General features: G+C 34.2%; 1 protein-coding gene across 6 annotated transcripts in view; it reads right to left on the minus strand.

Moving 5' to 3' along the window:
* The window catches only part of PDS5B (PDS5 cohesin associated factor B), a 191778-nt gene that overhangs the window by 69272 nt on the left and 94626 nt on the right, over positions 1–27880 (minus strand). For all 6 annotated transcript variants that reach the window (XM_060637388.3, XM_060637387.3, XM_060637389.3 and 3 more), the window contains exons 11-17: positions 20076–20221; positions 18074–18225; positions 16775–16888; positions 9767–9848; positions 6744–6792; positions 4435–4574; positions 3015–3130 (exon numbers count right to left, since the gene is read on the minus strand). In XM_060637388.3, coding sequence (XP_060493371.1) covers positions 3015–3130; positions 4435–4574; positions 6744–6792; positions 9767–9848; positions 16775–16888; positions 18074–18225; positions 20076–20221 — 799 coding nt within the window. The remainder of the gene's footprint in view (positions 1–3014; positions 3131–4434; positions 4575–6743; positions 6793–9766; positions 9849–16774; positions 16889–18073; positions 18226–20075; positions 20222–27880) is intronic.

Here is a 27880-nt window from a genome sequence, read left to right on the forward strand (position 1 = left end):
CATTCTATGGCTCAACTGGAAAAATCAATTAAGGTTTGGGAACAGCCAATTAATTTTAGTGGGGGGAGGATGAAAGAACTTTCTCAACAAGATAAAAAGTATCATTAAAACCTCAGAAGACAAAGGAACCAAATTGAAAATTCATTAAGAATCCAAATCATACAAAAATTTATGCTATAATAAGGAAACATTGCAAATCAAAATTGGGAAGGGAAGAATCTTCCAATAAATGGAGTTGATACAGCTAGCATTTAAAGGATGGATATCTATTTCCACATTATACTAAAATGAATTCCAGACCAATTAAAGATTTAAACAGAAAAAACATAACCACCTAATATGATACCAAAGGCAGAAAAATCATAAAGGAAACAAATGACAGATTTAATTATATATAATTTATACAAATTTGAAAGGCAATAGAACTAAGTTAATGGCCTTATTTTATAAAGGATTCTTACAACCAATAAGCAAAAGACAACTTCTCCAAATCTCTCATAGAAAAGTATTTCAAAAAGCAATTAACCAAGAAATATATGGGGGAAAAAATGTTCAACTTTATTAGTGACACATTGTTTTTAAAAAAGAAGATCATCATTCACCTGTAAAACGGCAAGGACTAAAAAGGTTAATAGCCACTCTAGCAGGAAGAGTTAGGTGAGTTGGACACTCACTGACTACTGGTGGGGACTAAGAGTGGAATCTGAGACATATATAGTGTAATGGTTAACCAAGAGGGCTCTGGAGCCAAACTTCCTGGGTTACAATGTCATTCGCCACTTCCTAGCAGTGGGGAAATTATTCAACATCTGTGTAACTCACTGTTCCTTATCTATAAATTGGAAATGATAACATTTCTTGTCTCATACGGTTAAGAAGTAAATGAGCAAAAGAGATAAACATTTAGAATCATCCCAGGCACTTTATAAGGACTAACTGCTACTACGTGTTACTGTTATTTATGTTTTGATATATTTTCTGTATCACTATGACCTATTGACAATAAAGCCAAAGACCTATTTTGATTCTCAGTCAGAATGTTCATGGTACACATTATTTGTGAAAACTTTCTCGCACTTATCTTTCAAAACACTACAAAAACCTGGTGTTCTTACATTCCTGTAATTTTTCTACTGTTAAACAAAATTCCAAGGTTCTGTCCATGATCTTTATATCTTTTTACTTCTTTCTATACAATCTCTTGCCCAGGGAAAGAATCCATTATCACAGTTTCACATTAAGCTCAATTTTCCTTGATTTTTTAAGAACTTTTTGGTCATGTCCAAGTAAGAAGCACATGAGATCCCTTAATTCTTTTCAAAGTTATTACTATGTGCTTCATTGGAACTTGAGTTCTTAGACTTCTGACTCCTCAACTTTATTCCCATCTCCAGTAAGACCCATTCTTTTAAAACCTTCCCCAAATATAATCTTTCCTTTCCATCCCACTACCAGCATCCAAAATTTATAACACTTTACAGTCTATCCCTTCTACTTCCTTCCTCCTACCCATCATTAATCATCCACTGTTCTCAACAGACTAAAGTAAAAGCTCTAAAGTTATACCTTAAATGCTTTCCACAATCTGATCCCAACTCCTTTTTTAGCATTATCTCATAATATTTCTATACCTTTCCACACTATAGTTTAAATGGATGGCAATCATTTCCTAAATATCCTTTTTTTTTTTTTTTTTTTTTTCCTATCTAGCTAGCTTGGTTTATATTAACCTCAGTACCTAGAATATTCTTTCTCCCACCTCCATAAAAACATAATCTTACACATTCTTCCTCTTAGGTCAAATACTACTCTCTTAGAGAAATCCTTGAGTCCTCTGAACACTGTCTGCATTAATTTTATGAAACTATAATATAATCTCTCAGCTAAAACTCTTTATTCCATTACCAAACAGAGGGTTAATGAAAAACAAAAAGTATGGTTTGCTAGTATCTAACTAGCATTGCCTTGAGTATAGAAAGCATGAGATTATTTACTTAAATAAGGAGTTTCAGTCTGATTCAGTACTAATATAGAGGGGTCTGATTTTTTTGTTTTAAAACCATAGAAACCCTTCTTCAAATGAAAACTGATGCAAGAGGAATCCAAAGTGACTACAGGGTATCCAAAGTGGTGTCTCCCTACTTTGCAGGGGATCACAGTCCAAAAGCTACACCTTCTACCCTCCCAAACAAACAAACAAATCCCCCAAAAGGGTTCACTGAGTACAGGATGGTATTATTTAGTGTAGATTGTAATATATCTCATTTACTGATGACCAGTAAATCAGAATGTAATGAATGTATGTATGCGTGTATGTGTGTGTATACACATACACACACACACACACACACACACACACACACACACACACACACACACACACATTCTATAAGTGCTTTCTTTTCTCAACCAGTTGAAACATTTTAGGAAAATGTTTAAAAAAAACAAAACAAAACAAAACATTTTACCTAAGGGAATACAGTCATAAAAAGAAAAGTATTTTCCCAGATGTCACAGTTAGGTGATATATAAGCGGAAGTGAGTATTGTTTTAAAAATAACACTTTGCGTTCTCAAATATCTGTGAAAATGCATCATATACTGCTTTACAACATATTCACCTAATCTTCTTTTCCTGAGGGCATAATTACAAGTTGTCTGCATTACTCATCCTATTCAAGCTACCTAAAAAGAGTAATTCCTGGTATACTGGTAACAGAAACTAGGCTTAAAATGACATTTTCTCATCTAAATGGAAGTAATATTTAACATGAAAATAAATAACAAGATAAATATACACAAATATGTACAGATCAGTGTGTACACATACATTACACACACATATATATGAACAGACAGATGTACAGACATATATAGATTCATATATAGCCACTTTACATATACAGAAAATCTACACAGTTAAGTGCCTTGTGTATAGCAGGTACTCAAAAGCAACTGACTGAAGTATGAATGAATGAATAGTAACGAAAATTTAGTATTTTTATATACAAATACCTGATAGATTCAGTATCTATGTGCACAGGTGCTATCCTCTCCAAGAGAAACTTGATCATTTCCAGGAAAGGATTTGTAGGTTGTTTGGGGTTGCCCAGCTTCTTAGTTATTTCACGCTGTAAGGTAGATTTTTTTTTTAAATATTACAAAAATTGGTTTAAATAAATACGTCACATTAAAATGTTTAGGACCTAAAGTAATTAAAATCATGCAATACTGGTATTGGAATAAGAAAATCAACAGGAATTGCATGAATTGAGCAAACAAAACTAAGAATTTTGCATATGAGAGGGGTAACATTTCAACTAACAGGAAAAAGATGGATTATTCAATATACTGTTTTGAAATAACTGAACAGACATATAGAATAAAGAGACAGATCCCTATCTCATACTCTATACCAAAAACATTCCAAAGAGATAAAACAAGTACAAAAGAATAAAACCAAGGGTCAGTGGAGATAAATACTTCAGAGAGTAATATAATCAAAGAAGCTTGTTAAAACTGTAGATTCTTGGACCTCACTGAGGAGATTAGTCAATCTGGGGTGGAGACAAGAATCATCGTTTTCTCTTTATTAAAAACCTCTCGGAAGATGCACTGGCAACAGACTGAGAAATCCTTACATCAGTAAATATTTTCATTGACTTGCGATAGAATGGGGTTTTGAAAGCAGGACACAAAAGGCAAAAACCTTAAAGAGTCTGCTGATAGACTTAGCTAGATAAAAATAAAACTATGGTACATAAAGAACATCCAAATCAAAATGGAAGGGTAGACTATAAATGACAGATAATTATTTGCAGCTTAATTAACATATATGATTAACAAATCAATAGGACAAAGATAAATGTCATTCCATAGGCAAAGATTAAAAACATACAATACACAAAAAAACATAAATGGCTAATATGCCCAAGGAGAAAAAAAATGGTCAAATGACCAGGAACCACGACTATAAATCCCACCAAAATAATTATGTTTTGAGTTTTGCTTCTTTCCAACAATGACAGAATCCAATACTGAATCTATCCTAAAGAAATATTCAAGGCTGTGTAAAATGATTTAGCTATAAAGATATTAAAGTGTTCTTTAAACAAAAACTGGGGAAAAAAATCTCAATGTGTAACATAAGTGGATTGTTCAATTCAATGGTATGCTATGTTGCTATTAATGCTGTAAAAAACTAATAAAAATAAGTAAAATGCACAAAGCTGTACAGATAATATCTTATTTTGGAAGATACATCCTACAGTATTAACAACAATTGTCTCTACACGGGGGTCACAGTTATCTGTATTGTCATTTCTGTGATATTTTCTAAATTTTACCCAACAAATATAAATTATTTTATAAAAAGGGTCAAAAAAAGATGTGAGGGTTTCTTGAAACATTAGCTCTTCTAATCGTCTTCCCTTACCACACAGCCTTCAGCCTGCTTGCAGGAGCATGTTGGACTAACGAGTACTTCCAGCTGTTTTCTTATTTTCTCATCATCTTCCAACACCTGTGTGAACTTCTTCATGAAATCCTGAGCCTTACCAGGATCTGGCAAATTTCCTTCAATCAATTAAAATCCAATTAAAATGCTATTTCAGAAATTTCTCAAAATAACAGAAGATCAACATTCTTCATTCTTATTACCTTAATAATCCTAATTTACAAATTCTGTTTAGTTTAATTAGAAATTGTGGATCAACTTCAGTAGTCAATTTTCCCTAAATTCTGCTTTCTAGAAATAGGAAACAAGAACACTATGAAGAAACATCTTGGTAGGGAAAGACTGAACTGACTCTAAATACCCCTTATAATATTTAAGGGCATTAAATGTCCACCTGAAGATAACAATTTATTACTGTCTCGAGTTTGTTGTGTATACTGTTCTCTTGTAACTCACAGAAAGAGATCAGTAAGTTTCACCTTTAAGAAACTATTCTCCTATACTGAGTTACTGTTAAAACCATCCGGTTCATATACACATGGCTATCTGTCAATGACACACGCTGAGTAACAGTTTCAGGTATTGCTGCTGGATGTTATGATTGGATGAGAAAGGATGAGTCCTCACAGAATCAAAGATGATTTTTATACTAGTCTCCTAATATATCCATGTATTAAAACACTTATGAAAGCTAGTAAAATGCTAATCCTAGTGTCTATTTTTTTTTAATTATTCACAAATGTTACAGAGGACCAGACTAGGATACTTCTAATAACAGAAATTATAATACAGAACCACGGACTGTAATAAAAGGTGTAGAAATTCAACTAAATCTTAAAACATGAATGCAGTCTTTAAGTTCATATACAACTTTGAAATTCCATTTCAAGTCTTGGCTAGATCAATGAGGATAATAAGAACAAACTGTCCCTATTAATACTTGACTATCTGACTTTTTCATGTTTCTATAATACAAAAAAAAATCTACTGTAGTGTCTTCAAATAATTTTGGACAATATAACTTTACAGCCCCTCCATAATGTGTAAGTATCGTATTAAAGGCTACAATAAAATCTACCATTTAAGAAACAAAAAGAATGAGAATGAGGTAAGAGGGAAATGGGAAATGGGGGAGGGGGTGACAGAACGAGAAAAGAGGGAGGAAACAAAAAACCTGTATTTCAACATTCTACAAACATACTTGACCATGGAACCCTTTTTTCTAACAGTACTATTAACACCTTCAAGATACCAGCATTCCTCAGAACAGAATTTGGGAAAACAGGGGTAAAATATAGAAAAAATATAGGAGATATCTCCTTTTAAGAGACAGCGCCACAGCCAAACTACTGAGGAAATAGTTATTAAAAAGCAATACCAGAAAATCACTTGCTTTAAGGTCATCCAAAGAGACTGAAACTAATTTATGTTTAACTGCCCAAAACTAAAAGATACTTTGGTCTTAAACCCGTACTCATGCCAAAAATCCTATCGCTTAGTCTAAAATTCAGTTAATTAGGTTACTGTTCTCTTCAGAACCTGAGCATTACTTCCATACACAGCTGGAAATATTTGTGAACATCTCAGAAATCCATCTAAGATAAATCTGTTCACTACTACCAAGTGGAAACTCGGCAGAAGCATTACCTGATTTTCCGTCTGTCCGTGTGCTGTGCTACACAGTGATCTCTGAGGTGGGTGGAAAAGCAACTGCCATACAAAAACACCTACACTGCCCTATCCTTGCACTGAACAAAGGAGATGTGCCACACAATCCTTTTGTATTTACTGTCAAGTGCAATTAAATAACATTTTATTTGAAATCACTGAAAGCAAAAAAGCAAATCAGTACTTTTTTTTCCCCCCAAAGAAGCTCTTCTGTGGTTATTAGGTATACCCTTTCCTCTAAATTTTGGCTCAGAATGAAATTAGCTTCAGACAGATTCACATTAAAGCAAGCAACACCAAGGAAAAGATTCAGTTTTCACAGCAAGGTTATGCAATAATTTGAATGAATTCCCCAAAATATATTTATATAATAAACCCTTTCTCCAGCGTTTGTTCATTCCAACACACAAAAGAAAAAGAAAAACTCTGTGTAGCAAAATAAATGAGAATCAGAGAAAAAGAAAAGCTGAAGCTGAGTTGTCTGTTAAACAAAAATCAAAAACACTTGACTCTTTTCCTGTATTATCAGAGCCTAAAGTGGAACTCCACGAAACAAGTTACCAAAAACAAATATTTCAATTAAACCTTCAATTTTACATATAATATCTGAAATAACTTACTTGTAATAACCATCACTTTTGAAAATATGGCCTTGACACTGGCATCTGTCTGTAAATCACACAAAAAACGCAAAATTAGTACTTCCTTATACCCTTCAGAAAATTAGAGAATAACCTACTAATGTTCCAGGCCCACACCCGGACCACCACCACGGTGAGCTCCTTATTGAACCAGGTTCAAACTCGACAAAGTGGATGAAAGTGGAAGTGAGTGCTCTGTTGTCACCATCTCTTCCCTCACCCTGTTTGGTCAGCCTCCAAACAAACAAACAAACGACTGTTGTACCAACCTTTAGAAACAGGGAGAGATTTTGTTTTCTTTAGTAGTGAAAGAACAGGGCAACTTAGATTAGAAAAGGAATAAAATAACCTGGTTTTCAAGTTTTTAAGCTTATCTCAAACAAAAAGTTGATAAGGATATAATGCCGGTTGACTTAAGGCCTTCCCACAATTTTTAAGCCAGAGGATTATAAGGCATAGTCATGGAGCTTATGGGGAAGAACTAGATATAGACCATTACAAAAACGCCACTGACATGTACAAAAGATTCTTCCAAGAGTGCTGTTTATTTGCTGTATGAACATTATTTCAGTAAATCAACGTGTCACCATATTGTGCTTCATGTAATACAGTCTGTAAAGTCGTATGTGTAAAAAATGTTTCTAAAGGTGCTAGTTATTCAATGCATCAAGTTAGTGTTGTTTTTTTTAAAGGTGTCATTCAGCAACTCTGTATAATATACTGAACCAGAAAAATACTGGAGTGAAGGCAAAAAATAAAATAAAAAAATCATCCCTAGTTAGAAGGAGCTTGCTAAGAGAAGATACAAAACACAGAATTCAAGAGTTAATTCCCAAATATTTGGAATTTAAAGTACTTGAATAAATCTGTCCAGAATCAAAAGATTCTATTGTTTAATTTGGGGGAAGCAGGTGTTGCTGGGCTTTCAAGAAGTTGATCCACATGAAAAGGAAAGAGTATCAACAAAAGTACAACACTAGAAATTATGTCCCTTTGTGTGACACTGAGCAAATCTAAATTTAGTTAAATAGAGAAGAAGGGCTATACTGCTGAACTAAATAGGAATAAAAACTACCTTTATCAGACTGAATAAGGAAAAAGGCAAAAAAACATACTGATTACTAAGAGTCTTCCTAGTAAAAGAGGAATATAAACACCCAAAAATTAAATATAGCTTTGAATTTTTTCTACCCTTAACTCTATAATGTCTACTATAATTCTCAGTATAAAGTGAGGTACTATCTTCCATTTGGTTTCTTCTTCAACCCGACACATTAATGAGAATTTCCTCTTTAACCTGGATAACTCAGTAATTATTTTAAGACAAGTTAAAGGAAAATTCCACTAGGTGGGAAGACATTAAAACATTTTAATTGAATTGAGACTATATTTTGTTATTTCACATGAGAATGAAATTATAAGACCCTCCCAACTTGTTACCAACCGGCAAGGGAAAAGAAGGTCCCACTAAATGAATTTTAAAAGGACAGTGAAAGTCAAGAACAAAGTTATTTTTTTTATTAGTCTCATACATCATGCTGTTCAACATATGACCTGCACACTTAATATACTACTTGGCTATTATGACTTCAATAATGCCTAAAATCAGGAATAATTTTATTTACATACACATGAAAACATCTCATATTTTTGGTTAACCATGCAACTTTGACCAAAAGGAAGTAAATTAATACAGCTCTAATCAGCAAATAGAAGAACATTATCCAGAGCTTATTAACTAAAATACACTAACTTATCGCATTAGAACATTAACTGAAACACATGTTTACTGGCTGAAGCATACTAACTTAAATGGAATTTTCCAATTTTGCTAGTTGGCAGAGAAAGTACTGAAATAGAAGAATCACACTAACATTAGTTTTAAGTCATTTATAATAAGAAAAAAGTAATTCTAGCAGGTTCAATATATTCAATAATCAAAGAGATTATGTTATGTTCAATAAACCAGAAGCAAAGAGATTACTGTTAGCCCTAACATGAAACAACTCCTCTCTATTGACCTCTGTTCTATGACCATGCAGTATATGTTTTGTTTTGTGGAAGTTTTTTTGCGGGGGGGATGGTGGTGAGGCATTCCACTATAGACTGAAAGGAAATAAAACGTAACAGCATATTGTCACTTATGTGTGTCATTTAAAATGACCACACGTACTGCTTTTTCAATGAATTATACCTTTTACAGGCCTATATACAACATTCTCAAAAAATATTCAAGGGGGGAAAAAACTAGAATCACTGTAAAATTTCAAAAAATAAAATACATCAACTGAGTGAATACCACAATTATAATTATGAAAATCAAGCAGTACATTAAAACTACCGTGATATTTTAAGTAAAAATATAAAGATACTTAACTAAAATTGCATAATACTAAAATTTTCTAAAACCACAAGACTATTCAAAGATAATGGGAACATTTTAGTGTGGCAAGATAGAGTGCAGTTTTACTCTATTTTCTATGTTTTCAATGACAGTTATTGTTTTGTTTTGTTTTTTAAACTATAAAAGAACTTTAATTCTGAGTACAAAGAAGTACATTCTCTTTCCTGTTAGGTATCATCTTTTACAAATATAGTAAATGTAAGTTTTAAATGTTCTACGCAATCAATTTCTTAAAAATTTCTGTGTTCTGGGGCACCTGGGTGGCTCAGGTGATGATCTCACAGTGGTGAAATCAAGCCCCACATCAGACATTGTGCTGGGGCTTTGCACTGGGCATGGAGCCTGCTTAAGAGTCTCTCCCCCCCCTTTCCCTCTGCCCCTCCCCTGCTCATGAAATTTCACTCTCTCAAAAAAAAATAAATAAATAAAAATAAATTTTTTTTTCAGTGTTCTAAATTAGAGATCATAGCTTCTCGAGTAGAATGGTTCCATATAGAAATAGGTATTTCAACACACTGTAGCAATGGTGAAGAGTAACTAAAATATAGGTGTTTTACAAAACTTGTCAAAGAAAAACTTTTCATTAAATTTAACTTACTTTGGGTTGCTTAATTAAGTCAAGCAAATCCTTTACTTGATGTCGGAGCAGATTTTGACATTTCCACATCTCATTCAATGCTCTGAAAAACACAAACACATCAATTTAAATAACAAAACAGAATAAAAATCCTACTGGAATATTCCAAATATATTGCTTTTTATTCCAAAGTCAAATATTCCAAAGTCAATATTTTCAAGTTCAAATATTAACAAAAAAATGAGAGACGAGGTAAATTTCACAGGACTAAGCAAACTGATGATGTATGGGGAGAAAGAAGAGTCCTACATAAAAGACACGAACATTGGAAGCAATATTTGTATTAAAAGAAAATGGTTGTTTTTTTGTTTGTACAAAAATAGGGAAGAACTATTATTAACTACAACATGTCTGTAAACTAGGGTAGAAGAATTACCTACTGAGATTATAACCTTTAGAAATAAAGGAATGCGTGATGGAGTAAGGTCCTACAGTAGGCAGGATAAAAAGGAATCAAAGAAAAGAGTGAATACTGAGAGAATGAGGGATAGTTTTTCCTACAACAGAAATATTTACAATGTTACTTCATAGATTACGTTTATGTATTATATAAAATATATATTATATACCTATATATAAGTAAACAGTCATTAAGTAAGATTAAAATATGTAACCAAACTGATGTAAATTAAAAAATGACAATTTCTCACTTGTTTTATTTAATCCTCAAATTCTCAGTTTAGAGGTACAATTTATGTGTTTAGATTTTTAAGGACTCACTGAGGTTTACAGTCTGAATGAAGTATACAGAGTTAATTAAATAACATGTTTATATAAATTATATAAACCAGGTATTTATTATATGTTATATACAACTATAACATTCCATATAAGTAAAAATATGTATACTATATAATTTCATGTACATGTATTTACATGTTATATATAAATGTTTGTTATATAAATATGTATTATTACATAGATACATGTATTTACATATTATTTGAATACTATTTTTATATGGCAAAATTTTTGATGTCCTCTTAATACTTTTATTGTTTTCAGGCAGAAATTTAAATCTAAAATTAAACTATATACATACTCAAGAAAATATGCATAAATCCTAACAGCTAATGTTATTGAAATATTACATTACAGAATTCAAAACCACATATATTTTAATATATGAAAAGAGAATTTTCCAAAACCAAATACTTTCCATTATTTTGTTTCCAATTTTCTATAGATCTATTACCCTCCAGTATCATTCATATGAAGCACTGCCATAAAAAGTAATACGGTACAGAAGCATATAAAACCACCCTTTCTCTTTTGACAGACGATCGTTAAAAATTTTCATTCTCCTCCTTAACACTATGTTTTGAGAATACCTTTGGATACCTTTATAGAAGTAAAATAGTTTAAATGTGGACACTTAAATTCCTTTACAGTCATCACCTCAAAATGGTACCGGCAAACCAACAGTACTGGGGACATTGTATCTTAGAAGTTAAATTTAAAATAACTATACTATTTTCAAGTTATTAAATTTCAATTAAAAGTTTAATTGGCATGTTTTAAGAATGTAAATATGAAAAGAAAAATGACCAGTATACAGAGGGCTGTAAAAGTCTAACAGCTAAGAGTTAATTTTCAAAGAAACAGAGCAGTCATCTGTGAAATTATTCCTGAATTCCAAAGTCAATGAATGGTCTCTCACTTGCTAACACTATATCATTACTTACAACTTCTGACAGGCCTAGATTTTGTAACCTGTCTTCACTTAAACTAAAACAGAAACTATTTTACCTATTATAGTTATTTGTTACTTTAAATATGAAATCTCAAGTAATTCTAAATCTCCTTCTAAACTATTACGGCTATAGCTTAAATCAAAAAGTGACCACCACTAAGAATTTATATTGTAATATATTTTTAGGGAAACCATCCTCTGAAGTACTTTAATAAAATTATCTTAAGCAGCAAAGACAAATTTATGCTTGTGTTTGCCCTTCTCAACAGTCCTTAAAAAGAAAAAAAAATAGTAGAAACATTATTATAAAGACTCATATCATTTCATATGAGCCTGAATTCCAGCTCTGTCACTACATAAATGTGAAAAATTTGCTTAAAGCATAGATACTCTTACAGTTGTCATCTGTTGAGTCCCCTCACTAGGATTTTGCACTAACTCGAAGAAAAAGACAGCCACCATTGGGTTGCAGTCAGAAACCTGCGCAAATATTGAAGAGAACCTCCCTTCCAACATTCTGCTCCCAGTTGGCAAATTGCCCACCAGATGAAGCCATACAAAAATGGGTCGAGAGGAGAGCCAACCTAACCAAAGAGATCACAACCAGGACACCTGAAACTACCACTAACTTTTGTCATTAACAGTTGTTCTAGGAAACCTGGGGGAGGTGGCAACACACACCAGGATTAGAGAGTACTCAAGCCTCCCTCTGTTCTCTTTTTCATTAGTGAAGATATTTAGTTAACTTAGGGGCTTACCCAAAACTGATATACATCAAAAATTTAACGTTTATTTATTTTTGAGACAGAGAGAGACAGAGCATGAACGGGGGAGGGTCAGAGAGAGGGAGACACAGAATCCGAAACAGGCTCCAGGCTCTGACCGTCAGCACAGAGCCCGACGTGGGGCTCGAACTCACAGACCGCGAGATCGTGACCTGAGCCGAAGTCGGCCGCCTAACCGACTGAGCCACCCGGGCGCCCCTATACATCAAAAATTTAAAACATATTAAGTACTTTGTCTTCCCCAGAAGAACATGATCATAGAAAAAAATATAGGCTCTTTCAGCAAATGATTATTACTGTTCAGGAAAATGAAAAAAAAAAAAAAAGATAAAATTTGAGACTCAAAAGATTTGCAAAAAATAAGATGGCTAATAATGTTTAGGAAGATGCAAAAAATTACAAGCCACTGATGGGAATACAAATTAGCATAATCATATTGGAAAATAATCTGACACCAGTTTACAATGCTGAAAATGTGTATACTCATCAATTCTACTCCTAGGTATACATCAGTGATTCCAAACCTTGGTTGCCCATTAAAATCTACAGAAACACTTTTCTAAAAACCCCAATGCCCAGACTACACTTCAAATTAAATGACCATCTCTGAAGGTGAGATTTAGGTATCCGTATTGTTTAAACCTTCTTCAAGTAATTCCAACATGTAGCCAAATCTGAGAACCATTTATAACCATACCTTAGAGAAACCTATGCATGTGTATTCTCAATTGAAAACTGTTCATAGTGGTACTATCTGCATTAGTAAAAAAAAAAAAAAAAAAAAAAAAAAAAATGGAAAGACAAATGTCCATTCTTTCCACAGACTCAAATTTCCAATGACAAGATAACAGAATAAAATTATGACATCATGACATAATGTAATTCAATACCACAGTGAAATTGAATGACCAAAAAGCTATATATATTTTTGATGAATCTTAGGAACACAATAAAATGGGGGGGGGGGGGGTAGTTAGAGAAGACTATATCCACAATTGTTCCACTTTTGTAAAGTTCAAAAACAAGCAAAAATAAGTAATATTAAGGGATAGACATACATATATATATATATATATATATAGACACATATATATATATATATATATCTATAGACACACACACATATATATATATATATAGACATAGAGAGACATAGAGACAGACATATAGAGACATATATAGAGACATAAGGAGACACATATATAGAGACATACAGAGACAGAGACATATATATAGACATAGAGAGAGAGACATATAAGACATATATGTATAAGACTATTTTTTAAAAGGAAATGAAAAATACATAATTAAGGCTAGTAGTATCCTTAGGTGAAAGACAGGAGGATGAAAAAGAGAAGAGTTCACAAGATGGATGTGGATTCACAGATATATTTATTACTATGTTTTGAAACTCATATGCAATTTCTTGGTGTGCATTAAATATCTCATAACAATAAATGTAACGACTTTTGGAGAAATCACAAATGTAAAGTAGAAGTTACAAAACGTTAAGTATTTGATTTACAGTTAGTTAATTCCAAAATTTGGTTAAAATAAAAAATCATGTTAAAAGTATTATAAAGGCACCTGGATGGCTCAGTCGGCTAAATGTCCATCTCTTGGTTTCAACTCAGGTCATGATCTCATGAGTCATGGGTTTAAGCCGCCCTGTTGGGCTCTGCACTAACAGTATGGAGCCTGCTTGGGATCCTCTCTGTCTTCCTCCCTCGCTCTGCACCTCCCCTGCTCGCTGTCTTTAAAATAAACTTTTTTTAAAAAATAAAAATATTACAAATATGTTTTAAGTTAAAATACTTAACTATTCACTCACCATTTTTGTAGACTCAGTTGGTCCACACACTGGAATTTACTTTAGACTTTGCCATGGTGTTATTTTTCAGTGTATCTTTTATGATTGGCAGTTTTACTTTTTAAAAAACAAATGTTTATTCTTGAGAGAAAGTGAGTGAGAATGTGTGCAAGACAGCGACCGGGGGAGGGGCAGAGAAAGGGAGGCAGAGGATACAAAGCGGGCTTCATCGACCACTGACAGCACAGAACCTGATGCCGGGCTCGAAATCACAAACCGTGAGATCCACCCAGGTGCTCCAGCATTTTCACTTTTTAATTCAATCAACCATTGTTGTTATTTAAGTGACAAATAATATTGCATACATATAGCTTTATAACTGCTACTTAGTGTTTTCTACTTACAATTATTTTTCTTAATTTTTTACATTTCTCATATTAAAGTTTTCACTAGTTCCGTCTCGCTCCTTCTGGGTTCGGAAGCCATACGTTCTAATTCTCTTCTTTTAGGGCAACTCAAATTTTTAATTCGCACGCTTAATTCACAGCTTAATTAATCAACATGTGTGTCCTCATTCTTCTGTGATAAAAGAACTGTAGAACATTTTATCTACATTCCTACATGCTGTTATCGGATAGTGTCCACCTAGTATTCAAAATTTTTTACAAACGCACAGGACCAACCAATCAGAAAGCAGGCAGTCCTTCTGCTGTGCCCAGGCACAGCGGAGAGTCAGGCGGAGGGAGGATCTCAGGGACTCTCGAGAGAGCTGACATACTGTTCAAGAAGTGTGCGCTGGCTAAATATCAGCCTAGATGCTAACTTACTTTTTAAAGTTTGTTTTGTTTTGTTTTTTTAATGTTTGCCTTTTTTTTGAGAGACAGTGCAAGCAGGGGAGAGGCAGAGACAGAGGGGGACAGAGGATCTGAAGCAGGCTCTGTGCCGACAGCAGAGAGCCCAATGCGGGGCTCAAACTCAGGAACCACGAGGTCACGACGTGAGCTGAAGCTGGACACTTAACCGACTAAGCAACACAGACACCCTGATGCCAACTTACTTTTTAATCTACACCTCCTTCCCTTGTCAAGAAAACTTTGTTATTATTATTATGACTAATTTATAGGCATTATTTAGATTTGCACAAGTGTTTGAAAATGTTGTTGCTTCTTACATCCTAATCCTTCCTTCTAGATTTAATGTCCTTTTTACCAAAAGAAATCATTATTCTTTAGTAATTTCATGTTGGATCTGTGAGTGGAGAACTCTCATTTTTTGTTTGAAAGTGTTTTCATTTTTACTCATGAATGACAGGTGAGCTGAGTCAAGAAGTCCAGACTGTGATTTCCATAGGTTGTTTCAAATAGGATATAAGATACATATCTTATGTCATTCATTCATTCATTCAAAGAAACCTTCAATTGCACCATGAAGAAGAGGATAAACTCTGAGTCTAAAAATGTTATTAGCATATGACAATTTTAGGTTTCAAAATCAACAAAATATGGTAGTAAATATTTGACTGTATGCAGTGGAAAAAGAATGAACTTTGGAACCAGGCAGAACGGAGTTCAAATCCTGACTTGGTCTCTTACCACTTGTGTGATTTTGTGCAAGTTAACTGACCTCTCTGGGATTCAGTTCCTCATGTGAAAAACAGGAAAAATATCACTTACATGAGGCGCTGGCAAGCTTTTCTATAGAAGGCCACATAATAAATATTTTAAGCTTTGTGGGCCAATCTTTGTTGAAACTACTCAATTCTGCTGTTATAGCACAAAAACAGCCACTGATAATACTCTTCTGCCTGAAATACAGGAGGTAGTAAGAAATTAAATTTCCCCCATCTACAACCTTTTCCTCAACGTTTCTATGAAAGATATAAATAGCACATATAATAATTTCCATGGAGGAAATGAAGTCAAAAGCCCCATTAAGCAGAGGTAAAAATGAAAATTTATACAGCTCCTTAGACTTCCAATTTCTAAACATTTAATCCCCTATACTTGTAACTACATTTGCTGGAATGCAAAGGATCTACATTTTCTAAAGCCTCAAGCAAATAGATCGCAAGGCCTCAATTCCCTAACCCTCAGTGTGATTCAATCAGCAATGTCTCTTCCATGTCCAAAATTTCAACTCCCTACAAAGGCACTCCAAAGTGTTTTCTGAATGAAAAAGGTCATAAAAATGTATTTGTGCTTACCCATATGCCAAACTATAACACTATGTTGAGGCTATGCAGCACAAAAATATGTACCCTACTGCCCCACTGCAAAATTCAAATTAGTATCAGGTCAAAATAAGGTGGTAGGATTTTCTCAGTATGGACCTTCTTAATGCCTTAAGGAAAAAAATAAAAAAGGTACATCCATCCTTCTTGAAACAACAATATAAATGTCTGGGCGGGGGGTGGGGTGTGTGAGGGGGGTGGTGGGAATCAAATCCTGAAAGATTCCATGCCAGTCAGCTCTATTTTTAAATTGCTTACAAAAATCCTTGTTAATCTCATATTGACAGCAGTACCTTCTGAAAAGAGAACCAAATATTTTATTGTGTCTGACTAATTAAACAGTACTTTTATTACATAAACTGTTAACATTTAAAAATACAGTTGCAATTTTTTCCCCCATAAAATACATTGCAAAAGAGGATAAGAACAAAATTTGACATTTGAAACATACTTCACAGCATTTAAATCCAGTGTGGCATATAAGTAATACAAGCATTTCATCCGTTCTGTAGTTTCCAAATTGTGGGGAACCATGTATTGAGCAAAGATCCGTTCAACAAGCAATCTACAAAAACAAAGAGAAGGTACTGTAATGACTTTTCTTAATGTATTGAATTTGTATATAAAATTCCAAAACATATAAAGAAGATGTGTAAAAGAAGTTTCTGCTTTCAAAATGAAATCAAAGATTTCCTTCTGTAAGAAGAGGGGCCAAAAAACGATTTAGCTGGATGTGCTAGCAACATCCCTATACCCAGCTAAGATAACTACCTCTGCATGACAGTGAATGTGTAGCAGGGATTCAATTTCCTTATCTGAATAATAAAACGTTAAAAAAAAAACCCACACCACGTCCTAACAAGTGGCAAATTCTAAGCACCTTTAAGTTAAAATTATAAAGAAATTGTTAAGATTCTTCTGAGTTTTTGTAGTAATCATCATGAAAAAAAGACCTGGTTAAAAGTACAAAAAAAAAACCAGCAACTCATAATAATGCAAATCTCCAGACAATGATGCTGCACACTCAAAACGTCTAAAAACTTCAACTTTATAAAAATAATAACTACGAAGTTTCTTTGATAATGTTAACATAAGATACCCAGTTTCTAGTTCCTATAACTCATAAAATTGTAAGATGGCCCACTGGTTCTTAATTTTCTCATTCTGATCTGTTATAGGCACTACCATCTGGATCTAGCAATTTAAAATAAATTCAATCAAGTGAAATCAATTCAGACTGCAAGCAGGAATCACAGACCTATCAACTACTAAATGCTTAGGATCCATACAAGATCTAACTTTATGCTGCAATAGAAAAATACAAAGATTATATTCAGATAATGTGTTTCATATTAAATTATAACCTGTCTTTTCAGGCTTGAGTACAAACTTTTTATTAAAACTATCTATAATCCAAAGGGTTTATTTTCATTTATTTGAAAAAAATGTTATTTGAAAAATTACTTATGAAATAAAATTTAAATTACACACATTTCTACTTTTAAGTATTACTCTTCAAAAACAGTATACAAAAATGAACATAAAAGCTGTATCCATCCCTAAAGTCATATGTACCTTACTGCTTCATTTATGGCTTTGGTGGGAGGAAAACTAGTCACTATCTTTAATTTGCAGTAAAAACTGAGGAGAGTTTCAAGTTATAAAGAAAACAGTTTGCCTAAAACAGCGTTTCAACAACAGTTAAATACAACACAAAAACCAGATATTTTACCTAGTGTCGTTAACTTACCGATCATCAATACTATTTTGATAATATATATGTAGCAGTTTGTCTTTGATCCATGAAATCTGTTTTGCAGCATCTTTTCCAGCTGCTGATTGTAAAGCATACTTCTTATAAATTTGGGCAAGTCCCATCATGGCTTCTTTGCGCACCCTCCACTTAAAGTAAAAACAAAAATGTTTTCTTATAATTTAAAAATGCTCCCATTATACTTCAGGAAAGTCTGTTTTCTTATTTTTAAGTTAGTTACTTTACACAATACATTTTCATCAATCCTCAGATACTGGATATCGATTTATAATGACTACAAAAAAAACACAACTATCATTTTAATATATCTACTATGAAAAGTACAGAGATATCAACATGTGTAAAGAATTTTAATGTTTTAATATCTTAAACCCATTGCCTACACCTAAAAAATAAAAGTTAATCACAATCTAAAGTCACTTACAATTGGTGACAGAAAACGTGTTACCAAATTTTAAAAGGCAAAGACTGAATTAATTGTGACCTATCCCTTATACACTTTTTCCAGTTTATGGTCTATATTAATCATACTTCAATTAAAGGTACATGATGCTGGTTTTATCAAATGCTAAATATGAAGCCACTTGGTTCATTTTGTGTATTTGAGAATCAAGTTCAGGTGTAAAAGGAATGTATTCAACTATTTTTTTTTAAGTATTTATTTGCTATAGTATATCTAATACTGCTTATCTTGGAATGAGTTTATCCTTTAATTTTACACAAGCACAGCACTACAATCAGGATGTCAGTAATGTTTAGAACTTCATGAAACTGCACAGATCATCCATTTTTTTCTCCTTTGCAGTCTGTCATTCATAGTGACATTCTTCCCTTGGTTTATCTCATCCATCCACCAATATACATCAAAAGACTTACTCATAAAGTGGGAATTCAATTTATCTGTAGAAACTTCCTAATTCTCTATCTTAACTCTAATGCCCCAAACTGCTGCTTTAAGGAGAATTTAAAAGACAGAGTATATTCTAATACTACCAAGAACATAAATATATTCAATTACTTTTTGGTATCCAATTAATATTTATATGACTGAACCAAGTAGCCCTAAGATGAATACAACATGATTATCAAAAATTATGTGCATATATGCGATCCCAACAACACATAGACACTTAGTTTAAATTCCAAGTCTAACTAAGAGAAAGACTACTTGAATACTTAGAAGGCAGTTAGCCTACCATGATGCAAATCTCCTTTTCCTTCTTTACACCTTTTGGCCTTTTCATTAATACCCCTATGAAATATTCAATAAAGACAAGTCTAAATTTATTAGTTAAAATAAGTTGTTCCAAATATCTATAGATTTGGAGGGAAAACCATGCAATTCCTGCCCATCTGTACTTCACCCACAACCAGCATTATCAAAGAGAACATTATTAAGTGAAGATGGCAAAATCAACCTTATCAGCGACTATTAAAATGTTGTAAAGTATTTACCTAAAGAAGCCGATGATTGCTGAGTGGAGCCAGTAGGTGCTCACTCAAGAAGAAAGGGTTTAGGATCACAGAAGATAAGCTAGAAGCATGCTGCTCTACTAGGTATAGCTTTACCAAGTTGAAAACGTGTTATTTTCTATTCCACAGAAATTATAATACCACCAGCTAAAGAACTATTAACTGATACCGATAGGAAAGGAAAAAGAAAAGAGAGCCAACAATATAAGAAAGCTGTGTCAGTTATTAAGGCCCTTTACAAGTCACTGATTAAAACTAGCGTCCAGGCTAAACACCTGACTACCATTTAGAGCCATCTCACTTTCAGGATGAGAATAAATAATCTCAACTTAAAAAACTAACAAAATTTAATGTAACAAAAAATAAAACCTTCTCATAAATATTAAAATGACCCCCTCAAAAAGGTTCATTAATTACATTTAAATCTCAGTATTTTCAAATGAAATACTATTAAACTTCAAGTATTCAAAGTGAAAGCCTGCTACTAATTATTATTCCTACTCACCCGTTTGTCTAACGTTCTTTCTCTCACAAAGTTAAGTAAGTGATCGTTGACCAGAAGAATATCCTTTTTAGCAGCTGTAACTATAGACACGATAACATCATGTCTAATAGCTTCCTCAGGGTCATGTGACCTCACTTTAAGATACTCTGAAAGATAAAATTTTATTGATTAAAATGGAACTTTAACAATTAAAATATTTTTAAAAGTTGTATAAAACAACAAAAGCAAAACCTAAGTACAGGGTTCAATGTTTCAAGAAAATTAAGAGTAGTGGAGAGAGGGGAGTAGAAATGAAGGTCAGTCCTTCAGTCAAAATAGAGTAGTTTACATGCAACCAAGTAGGGTTGAGCAGCAGGGGAACAGGGTAGTGTATTAAGGAATTCCTAACCTCATTAATTAAACCATATAAATGAAGTAAGAAGTATAATAACTTTAAATATCTCACTTGTTTTTTGTTTCAATGTTTAAAATATTCAAGTCAAATGGACCTACTAGGAAAAGGCTAGAGTATTCACGTTTCTATCCCTTAACTATGGAAAACCTAAGGTTTCTAAAAGAACAAAATTAAGATACCAGCCACCAAGAAACAGGATTATAGGAAATACCACAAGTCAAGTTCATCTGACTGAACTAAGAAAAGCCAAAAGGAGCACGGAAGAAATTAAACATTTAACAATTAGGAGTGGCTGGAGGAAGATCTTAAAGTCAAAAACATTGCAGTTCAGATCTGGCACTGAGAAAGCTGAAAGAAAAAATTAACACTCTTCAGTAATGCTACATGAGGCTTAAGAAAGAGATACTACAACTGAGCAAAAAAACCCAAACATTATTCAGCTTTTTCTTATAAGACCAGTAAGCTAAAATTTCATTGCTTGGATTTGGAGTAATACACATAGTCATGGCTATATGCAGCAAATAGTGCTTATGATTATAAGTGGATTTACTTCCCTATAAATTGATAGTTTAGCAAATAATTACAATGCAAACACCTATAAAACCACTACCCTGGTCTTAAGCAATTTCACCTTAAGCATTCCCTAAAAGGAACTATTTCCAAAAATGAGAAAGACAATACGTTGCTTAAAAATAAATAAATAAATAGATAGGTAGGTAGGTAGATAGATAAATAAATAAATAAAGGGGTGCCCAGGTGATTAAGCATCCAACTTCGGCTCAGGTTGTGATCTTATGGTTCATGAGTTGGAGCCCCACATGGGGCCTGCTGCTGTCAGCTCAGAGCCCAATTCAGATCATCTGTCCCCCCCTCTCTGCCCCTCCCCCGCTCACACTCTCTCTCAAAAATAAAAAAAGTGAACATTAAAAACAAAAATAAAAACTTCTGAAGAAACAGAAATGTTATTTACCTAACTCAATAAAAAAACTGCTTTTAGTATTGATTTCAAATGAAGTATGTAAAATAGATCAAGTTCACTTCCCCACCAAGATAAACACAGGAGTTTTAGCTTTCACAGTACTTGTTTCAAGGGCAACACATACCACTTTAGGTGTCACTAAAACAAAACCAATGACAACACCATCAATTTTAAGATGTATCCCAATTTCCCTAAAACAAATTTTTCATATTAAGCAGGGTATATACAAGAGCTATTAAATTACAGATCTTAACTGTGCAGAGGAAGAGAAAACAAAGGAGAAAGAAGAAATTCTCAGTTAGCATGACAAAGCAGCTGAGAATTTCTTCTTCACAATATGGCCATGTCCCTCAAAATGTAGCTGAAGGCACAAGGATGAATATCAAACACACTGTAAATAAAGATAAACGTGAGTGTCTAACATACATTAATCTTAGCTCACTCCTGAAACCCTATGAAAACATCTTTTAAAAGAGACAAGTACAAAAGATCACAGCAAAAGAGATTTTTCAACAAAATTGTGATGACAGATGTATGACTTCTAAACAAAAGAAAAAGTTGAAATCCAAAAAGGAAAGAGATTAATAAATAAGCTTATTTCCAGGGTAGAAGAACCGTGGAAACACTGAGAAATTCAAGGCACCAAGGAATGAGAAAGGCACAGATAAAGAATGCTGTGAAATGAGAAATGGTTGAAAATGTGCATAAAAAGTACTGAGACTCCTAGATTTTTTCAGAGCTGTCTTTTAGTCAACTACAAAAATTAAAATGTATAGTTTATAGTGATACTGGCCTATCTCAAGATGCAAGAAAAATCTAAAATAAACAACCTAACCTTACATAAGAGCTAGAAAAACAACAAAACCCAAACCCAGCAAAAAGAAGGAAATAATATAGAGCAGAAATAAACAATAAAGAAACAAGAACAACAAAAATAGGACAGATCAATGAAACCAAGATCTGGTTCTTTGAGATGATCAAAATTGATAAACCTCTAAGCCAGACTCCCCCCACATACACCAAAAAAAAAGAAAAGAAAAAAGAGAGGACCCAAATAAATAAAATCATTAATGAAAGAGGAGAAATAACAACCAACAACAATACAATTCTGAACAATTGTACCAGAATATTATGAAAATCCATATGCCAACAAACTAGACAACTTAGAAGAAATGGATAAATTCCTGCAAAAATCTAACCTACCAAAACTGAAGCAGGAAGAAATAGACCATTTGAACAGACCGATCAACAGCAATGATCAGTAATCAGCAATCAGTAATCAGCAATCAGTAATCAAAAAAATTCCCAAAAAACAAAAGTCCAGGACCAAACAGCTTTACAAATTCTACCAAACATTTAAAGAAGAGTGAATACCTTTTCTTCTCAAACTATTTCCAAAAAAACAAAAAAAAAACAAAACAAAAAAACAAAACAGAAGAGGAAGGACAATTTCCAAATTCATCCTATAAGGCCAGTACCACCCTGATATCAAAACCAGATAAAGATACCACAAAAAAAGGAACTATGGGCCAGTGTCTCTAATGAATACAGATGGAAAAATCCTCAACAAAATATTAGCAAACTGAATCCAACCATGTATTAAAAAAATCATACCCCACAATTAAGTTGGATTTATTCTTGGGGTACAAGGGTGGGTCAATATTCACAAAACAATCAACCTGATATATCACATCAATAGGAAAAAGGATAAAAACCATATAATCATTTCAATAGATACAGAAAAAGCACTCAACAAAGTACAACATGCATTTATGATAAAAATCCTCTACAAAGTAGGTCTAGAAGGAACATACCACAATATGGTAAAGCCCTTATATGAAAAAACCACGGCCAACATCATACTCCATGGTAAAAACTGAGTTTTACCCCTAAAGTCAGGAACAAGACTAAGATGTCCACTTTCACTTTTATTCAATATAGTACTGAAAGTCCTTGCCAAAGCAATTAGACAACATAAAGAAATAAAAGGCATCCAAAAGGATAAGAAAAAAGTAAAACATTTACTATCTGAAGATACAATACTATACATAGGAAACTCTGAAGACTCTACCAAAAAACTACCAGAACTGATCAATGAATTCAGTAAAGACACAGGATACAAAATCATTGTACAGAAATCTAGTTGCATTACTGTACACTAATAATGAAGCAGCATAAAATGAAATAAGAAAACAATCGCATTTACAATTCCACCAAAAACAATAAATTATCTAGGAATAAACTTAACCAAAGAGATCAAAGACCCGTACTCTCAAAGCTATAAACACTGGGGCACCTTGGTGGCTCAGTCAACTGAGCATCCATTTCTTGATTTAAGCTCAGGTCATGATCCCAGGGTCATGGGATCAAGCCCCTCATCAGGCTCTGTGCTGAGTGTGAGGCCTGCCTGGGATTCTCTCTCTCCCCCTCTACTCCTCTCCCCCACTCACATGGGTGTGCGCTCTCTCATTCTCTCTAAAAAATTAAATAAATAAGTAAAACACTGATGAAAGAAATTCAGGACAACACATAAAAATGGAAAGACATTCCATGCTCATGGTTAAAAGAACTAATATTGTTAAAATGTCTATACTACCCAAAGAAATGTACAGATTTAATGCAATACCTATCAAAATATCAACAGCATTTTTCATAGAACTAGAACAAACAATCCTAAAATGTGTATGGAACCACAAAAGACCTCAAATAGCCAAAGCAATCTTGAAAAATAAAAACAAAGCTGGAGGTATCATAATTCAGGATTTCAAGTTATATTACAAAGCAGTCGTAATTAAAACAGTATGGTACTGGCATAAAAATAAACATACAGATCAATGGAACAGAACAGAAAACCCAGAAATAAACCTACAATTATATGGTCAATTAATCTTCAACAAAGGAGGAATGAATATACAATGGAAAAATGTCTGTTCAACAAATGGTGCTGGGAAAACTGGACAGTACATGCAAAAGAATGTATCTGGACTACTTTCTTTCACCATACACAAAAATAAACTCAAAATGGATTAAAGATCTAAATGTGAGACCTGAAACCATGTAAATCCTTGAAGAGAGCACAGGTAGTAATTTCTCTGACATTGGCCATAACAACAGTTTTCTAGATATGTCTCCTGAGGCAAGGGAAACAAAAGGAAAAATAAACTATTGGGACTACATCAAAATTAAAAGCTTCTGTGTAGCAAAGAAAACCACCAACAAAACTAAAAGACAGCATATGGAATGGGAGAAGATATTGGCAAATGATATATGTGATAAAGGGTTAGTATCCAAACTACAGAAAGAACTGATATAACTCAACACTATAAAAAACAAACAATCCAATTAAATAATGGACAGGACACATGAACAGACATTTCTCCAAAGACAAACAAATGGCCAACAGACACATGAAAAGATTCTCCTCATCACTCATCATTAGGGAAATGCAATTCAAAACTACAATGAGAGATCATATCACACCTGTCAGAATGGCCAAAATGAACAAGAAACAACAAATGTTGGCAAGGATGTGGAGAAAGGTCAACACTCTGGCACTGTTGGTGGGAATGCAAACTGGTGTAGCCACTATGGAAAACAGTATGGAGTTTCCCCCAAAAATTAAAAATAGAACTACCCTACGACCCAGCAATTACACTACCGGGTACTTGCCCAAAGAATACAAAAGCACTAATTCAAAGGGATACATGCAGCCCTATGTATACTGCAACGTTATTTACAATAGCCAAATTATGGAGAAAGCCCAAGTGTTCAGTGATAAATGAATGGATAAATAAGAGGTGGTATACAGATACACATACATAAACACACACACACACACACACACACACACACGCACACACACACATATACACACACAATGGAATATTATTCAGCCATAAGGAAGAATGAAATTTGCAACATGGATAAAGCTACAGAATATAATGCTAAGTGAAATCAGTCAGAGAAAGACAAGTATTGTATGATCTCACCTATATGTGGCATTTAAGAAACAAATCAGCAAAGGGGAAAAAAAAAAAAAAAGAGAGACAAATCAAGAAACACACTCAACTATAGAGAACTGATGGTTACAAGAGAGGTGGGTGGGGGGATGGGTGAAACAGGTGATGGGAATTAAAAAAAATAATTAAAATGCACCCAGAGTCTGAAAACTAGGAAATCATACAACACAGTAACATAAATGTTTTATTAAAAAATGAAACTACAAAAAAAAAAAAAAATGAAACTACATAGTATCTTTTGGTAAACTTTCAAACATTCAAACAATGGTGAAGACTAAAAAGGTTACTGGTGAAATTTTTCACATATAAAATATATTTTAAATAGCTATAAAAACTGAAAACATCTATCATTTAGCTAACAGTAAATTTTGCATTGAAATTCTGACTATGGGATGGGGCGTCTGGGTGGGCCAGTTGGTTAAAGCATCTGACTTCGGCTCAGGTCATCGTCTCAAAGTTCTTAAGTTCAAGCACCCCATCGAGCTCTCTGCTGTCTGCTGAGAGCCCACTTCAGGTCCTGTCTCCCTTTCTCTCAGCCCCAAACCTACACACGTGTTCTTTCAAAACTTTTAAAGAAATAAACATTTTTAAAAAATTCTGAGGAAGAGTGAAGATGGCAGAGAAGTAGGGGGACCAGGATTTCCCTCTTCCCTCAGACACAGCTTACTGAGGTCAGATCACTCGGAACACCCAAGAAATCAGTCTGTGGAGTAACAGAAAGGTCTCCACAGGTGACAGGAGACAGCTTGGAGGGACAGGGGTGCATGTATACGAACTGGGGGAGATAAAACAACGCAGGCACAGAGGGGAGTGAATCCCTTCAGTGAAAGGACAGAAGGAAGAGAGAGACAGAGAGGCTGTGGAATTGCAGTATTGTGTTAGTACAAGAGAAAAACATCTCTAGACCACGGACTGGGGAACAAGAAATACAGAGAGTGCCAATTTCTACTTTGCAAACAGCTTCAGGAGCTGAAGATTGGAGTTTTCAAAAGTGCACGGCTTTCTCCAGACCAGAGTGAGCCTTGTAAGTGTGGCTGGCAGGCAGGGAGCCAGCCTTGGGGTGCAGTAGAGATCTGAGCACCGCACTGGCAAAGAACAGTCCACTTCCCAGAGTACTCTGGGAAGAGGGTTTAGTGCCTCCCCAAGGACAAAAGACCCTGGAGGTGCCAGCCCAGGGCCCTTTATTGGCAGGGCTCAGTGGCACTACACCAGGGCAGAATCTGCGAGGTGCAGGGCACCTTAAGACATCAAGTTTTGAACCCCAGCCCAACACCTAGGAGGCACGGGAGACTGTAGAGCAGGGTAAGCCTACTGGCAGCGCTATTTCTGCCTCAACAGTATGGTTTGAGACACCCGGTCCGGGGAAGAGAGACTGGGGTATTACCATTTTTCTCCCCATCACCAACATGGTGGGACTTCAGGACAGTGGTTCCCAGTGGAGGCAGGACCCCCTCATAACAAACCCCACCCCTCCATGCCTGGCAACTGCTTATCTACTGGAGCAGGACTGACACTGAGTGAACCAGACGGCCTCTCCACCACAAGAGCACAGCCACTGGTCCCAGGCACCAACAAACAATTGTCCTGTGGTTTTGTTCCCCACCCCTTCGTTTTTTCCAGGGTTACTTCAAGGATCAAAGCACACCCGGTGGAAGGTCCAAACAATCCACCACTAGGAGCAAGGAGAAGCTTTGTAGAGGACTGACCAGTGAAAGCAGCCAAATACACGAAAACAGAGCACGCAACACACTGCAAAAACACTTCCTGAAGTGCCAGGCCCTGGATAGTGTACGACCCCTTTTTAACATAGTAGTACTCACAGGTGCAGAACACATGAAAAGCTATTAAAATACATAAAAGACAGAAACCTAGCCCAAATTACGAAACAGACAAATTCTCCTCAAAAGAAAATCCAGGAAGAAATGACAGCCAGTGAGAGAATTGCTCAAAACAGATACAAACAATATAGCTGAGCAAAAATTTAGAATTAGAGTCATAAGACTAATAGCTGGGCTTAGAAAAAAAAGCATAAAAGACAGCAGAGAATTTATTGCTGCAGAGATCAAAGACCTAAGGAATAATCTCAATGAATTAAGAAATGCTATAAATGAAATGTAAAATAAACTAGATACAGTGACAGTGATATAAGAACAGAAGAACAAAATGCTACAGCAAAAGAAATGTCCAGGGAAAAAGAGAAAGAAGAAACAGACACACACACACACACACACACACACACACACACACACACACACACACAGAAGGTAAGGAAAAGGAAAAGGAAAAGGAAAAGGAAAAGGAAAAGGAAAAGGAAAAGGAAAAGGAAAAGAAAGGACGAAAGAGAGGGAAAAGACAAAAGTGAGAGGAAGAAAGGATCATCTAAAGATCAATACTACAAAGCAGAAGCTTAAAG

This window comes from Panthera onca, chromosome A1 (assembly GCF_046562875.1).
Source record: "Panthera onca isolate mPanOnc1 chromosome A1, mPanOnc1 haplotype 2, whole genome shotgun sequence".
In the NCBI taxonomy this organism is placed as follows: Eukaryota; Metazoa; Chordata; class Mammalia; order Carnivora; family Felidae; genus Panthera; species Panthera onca.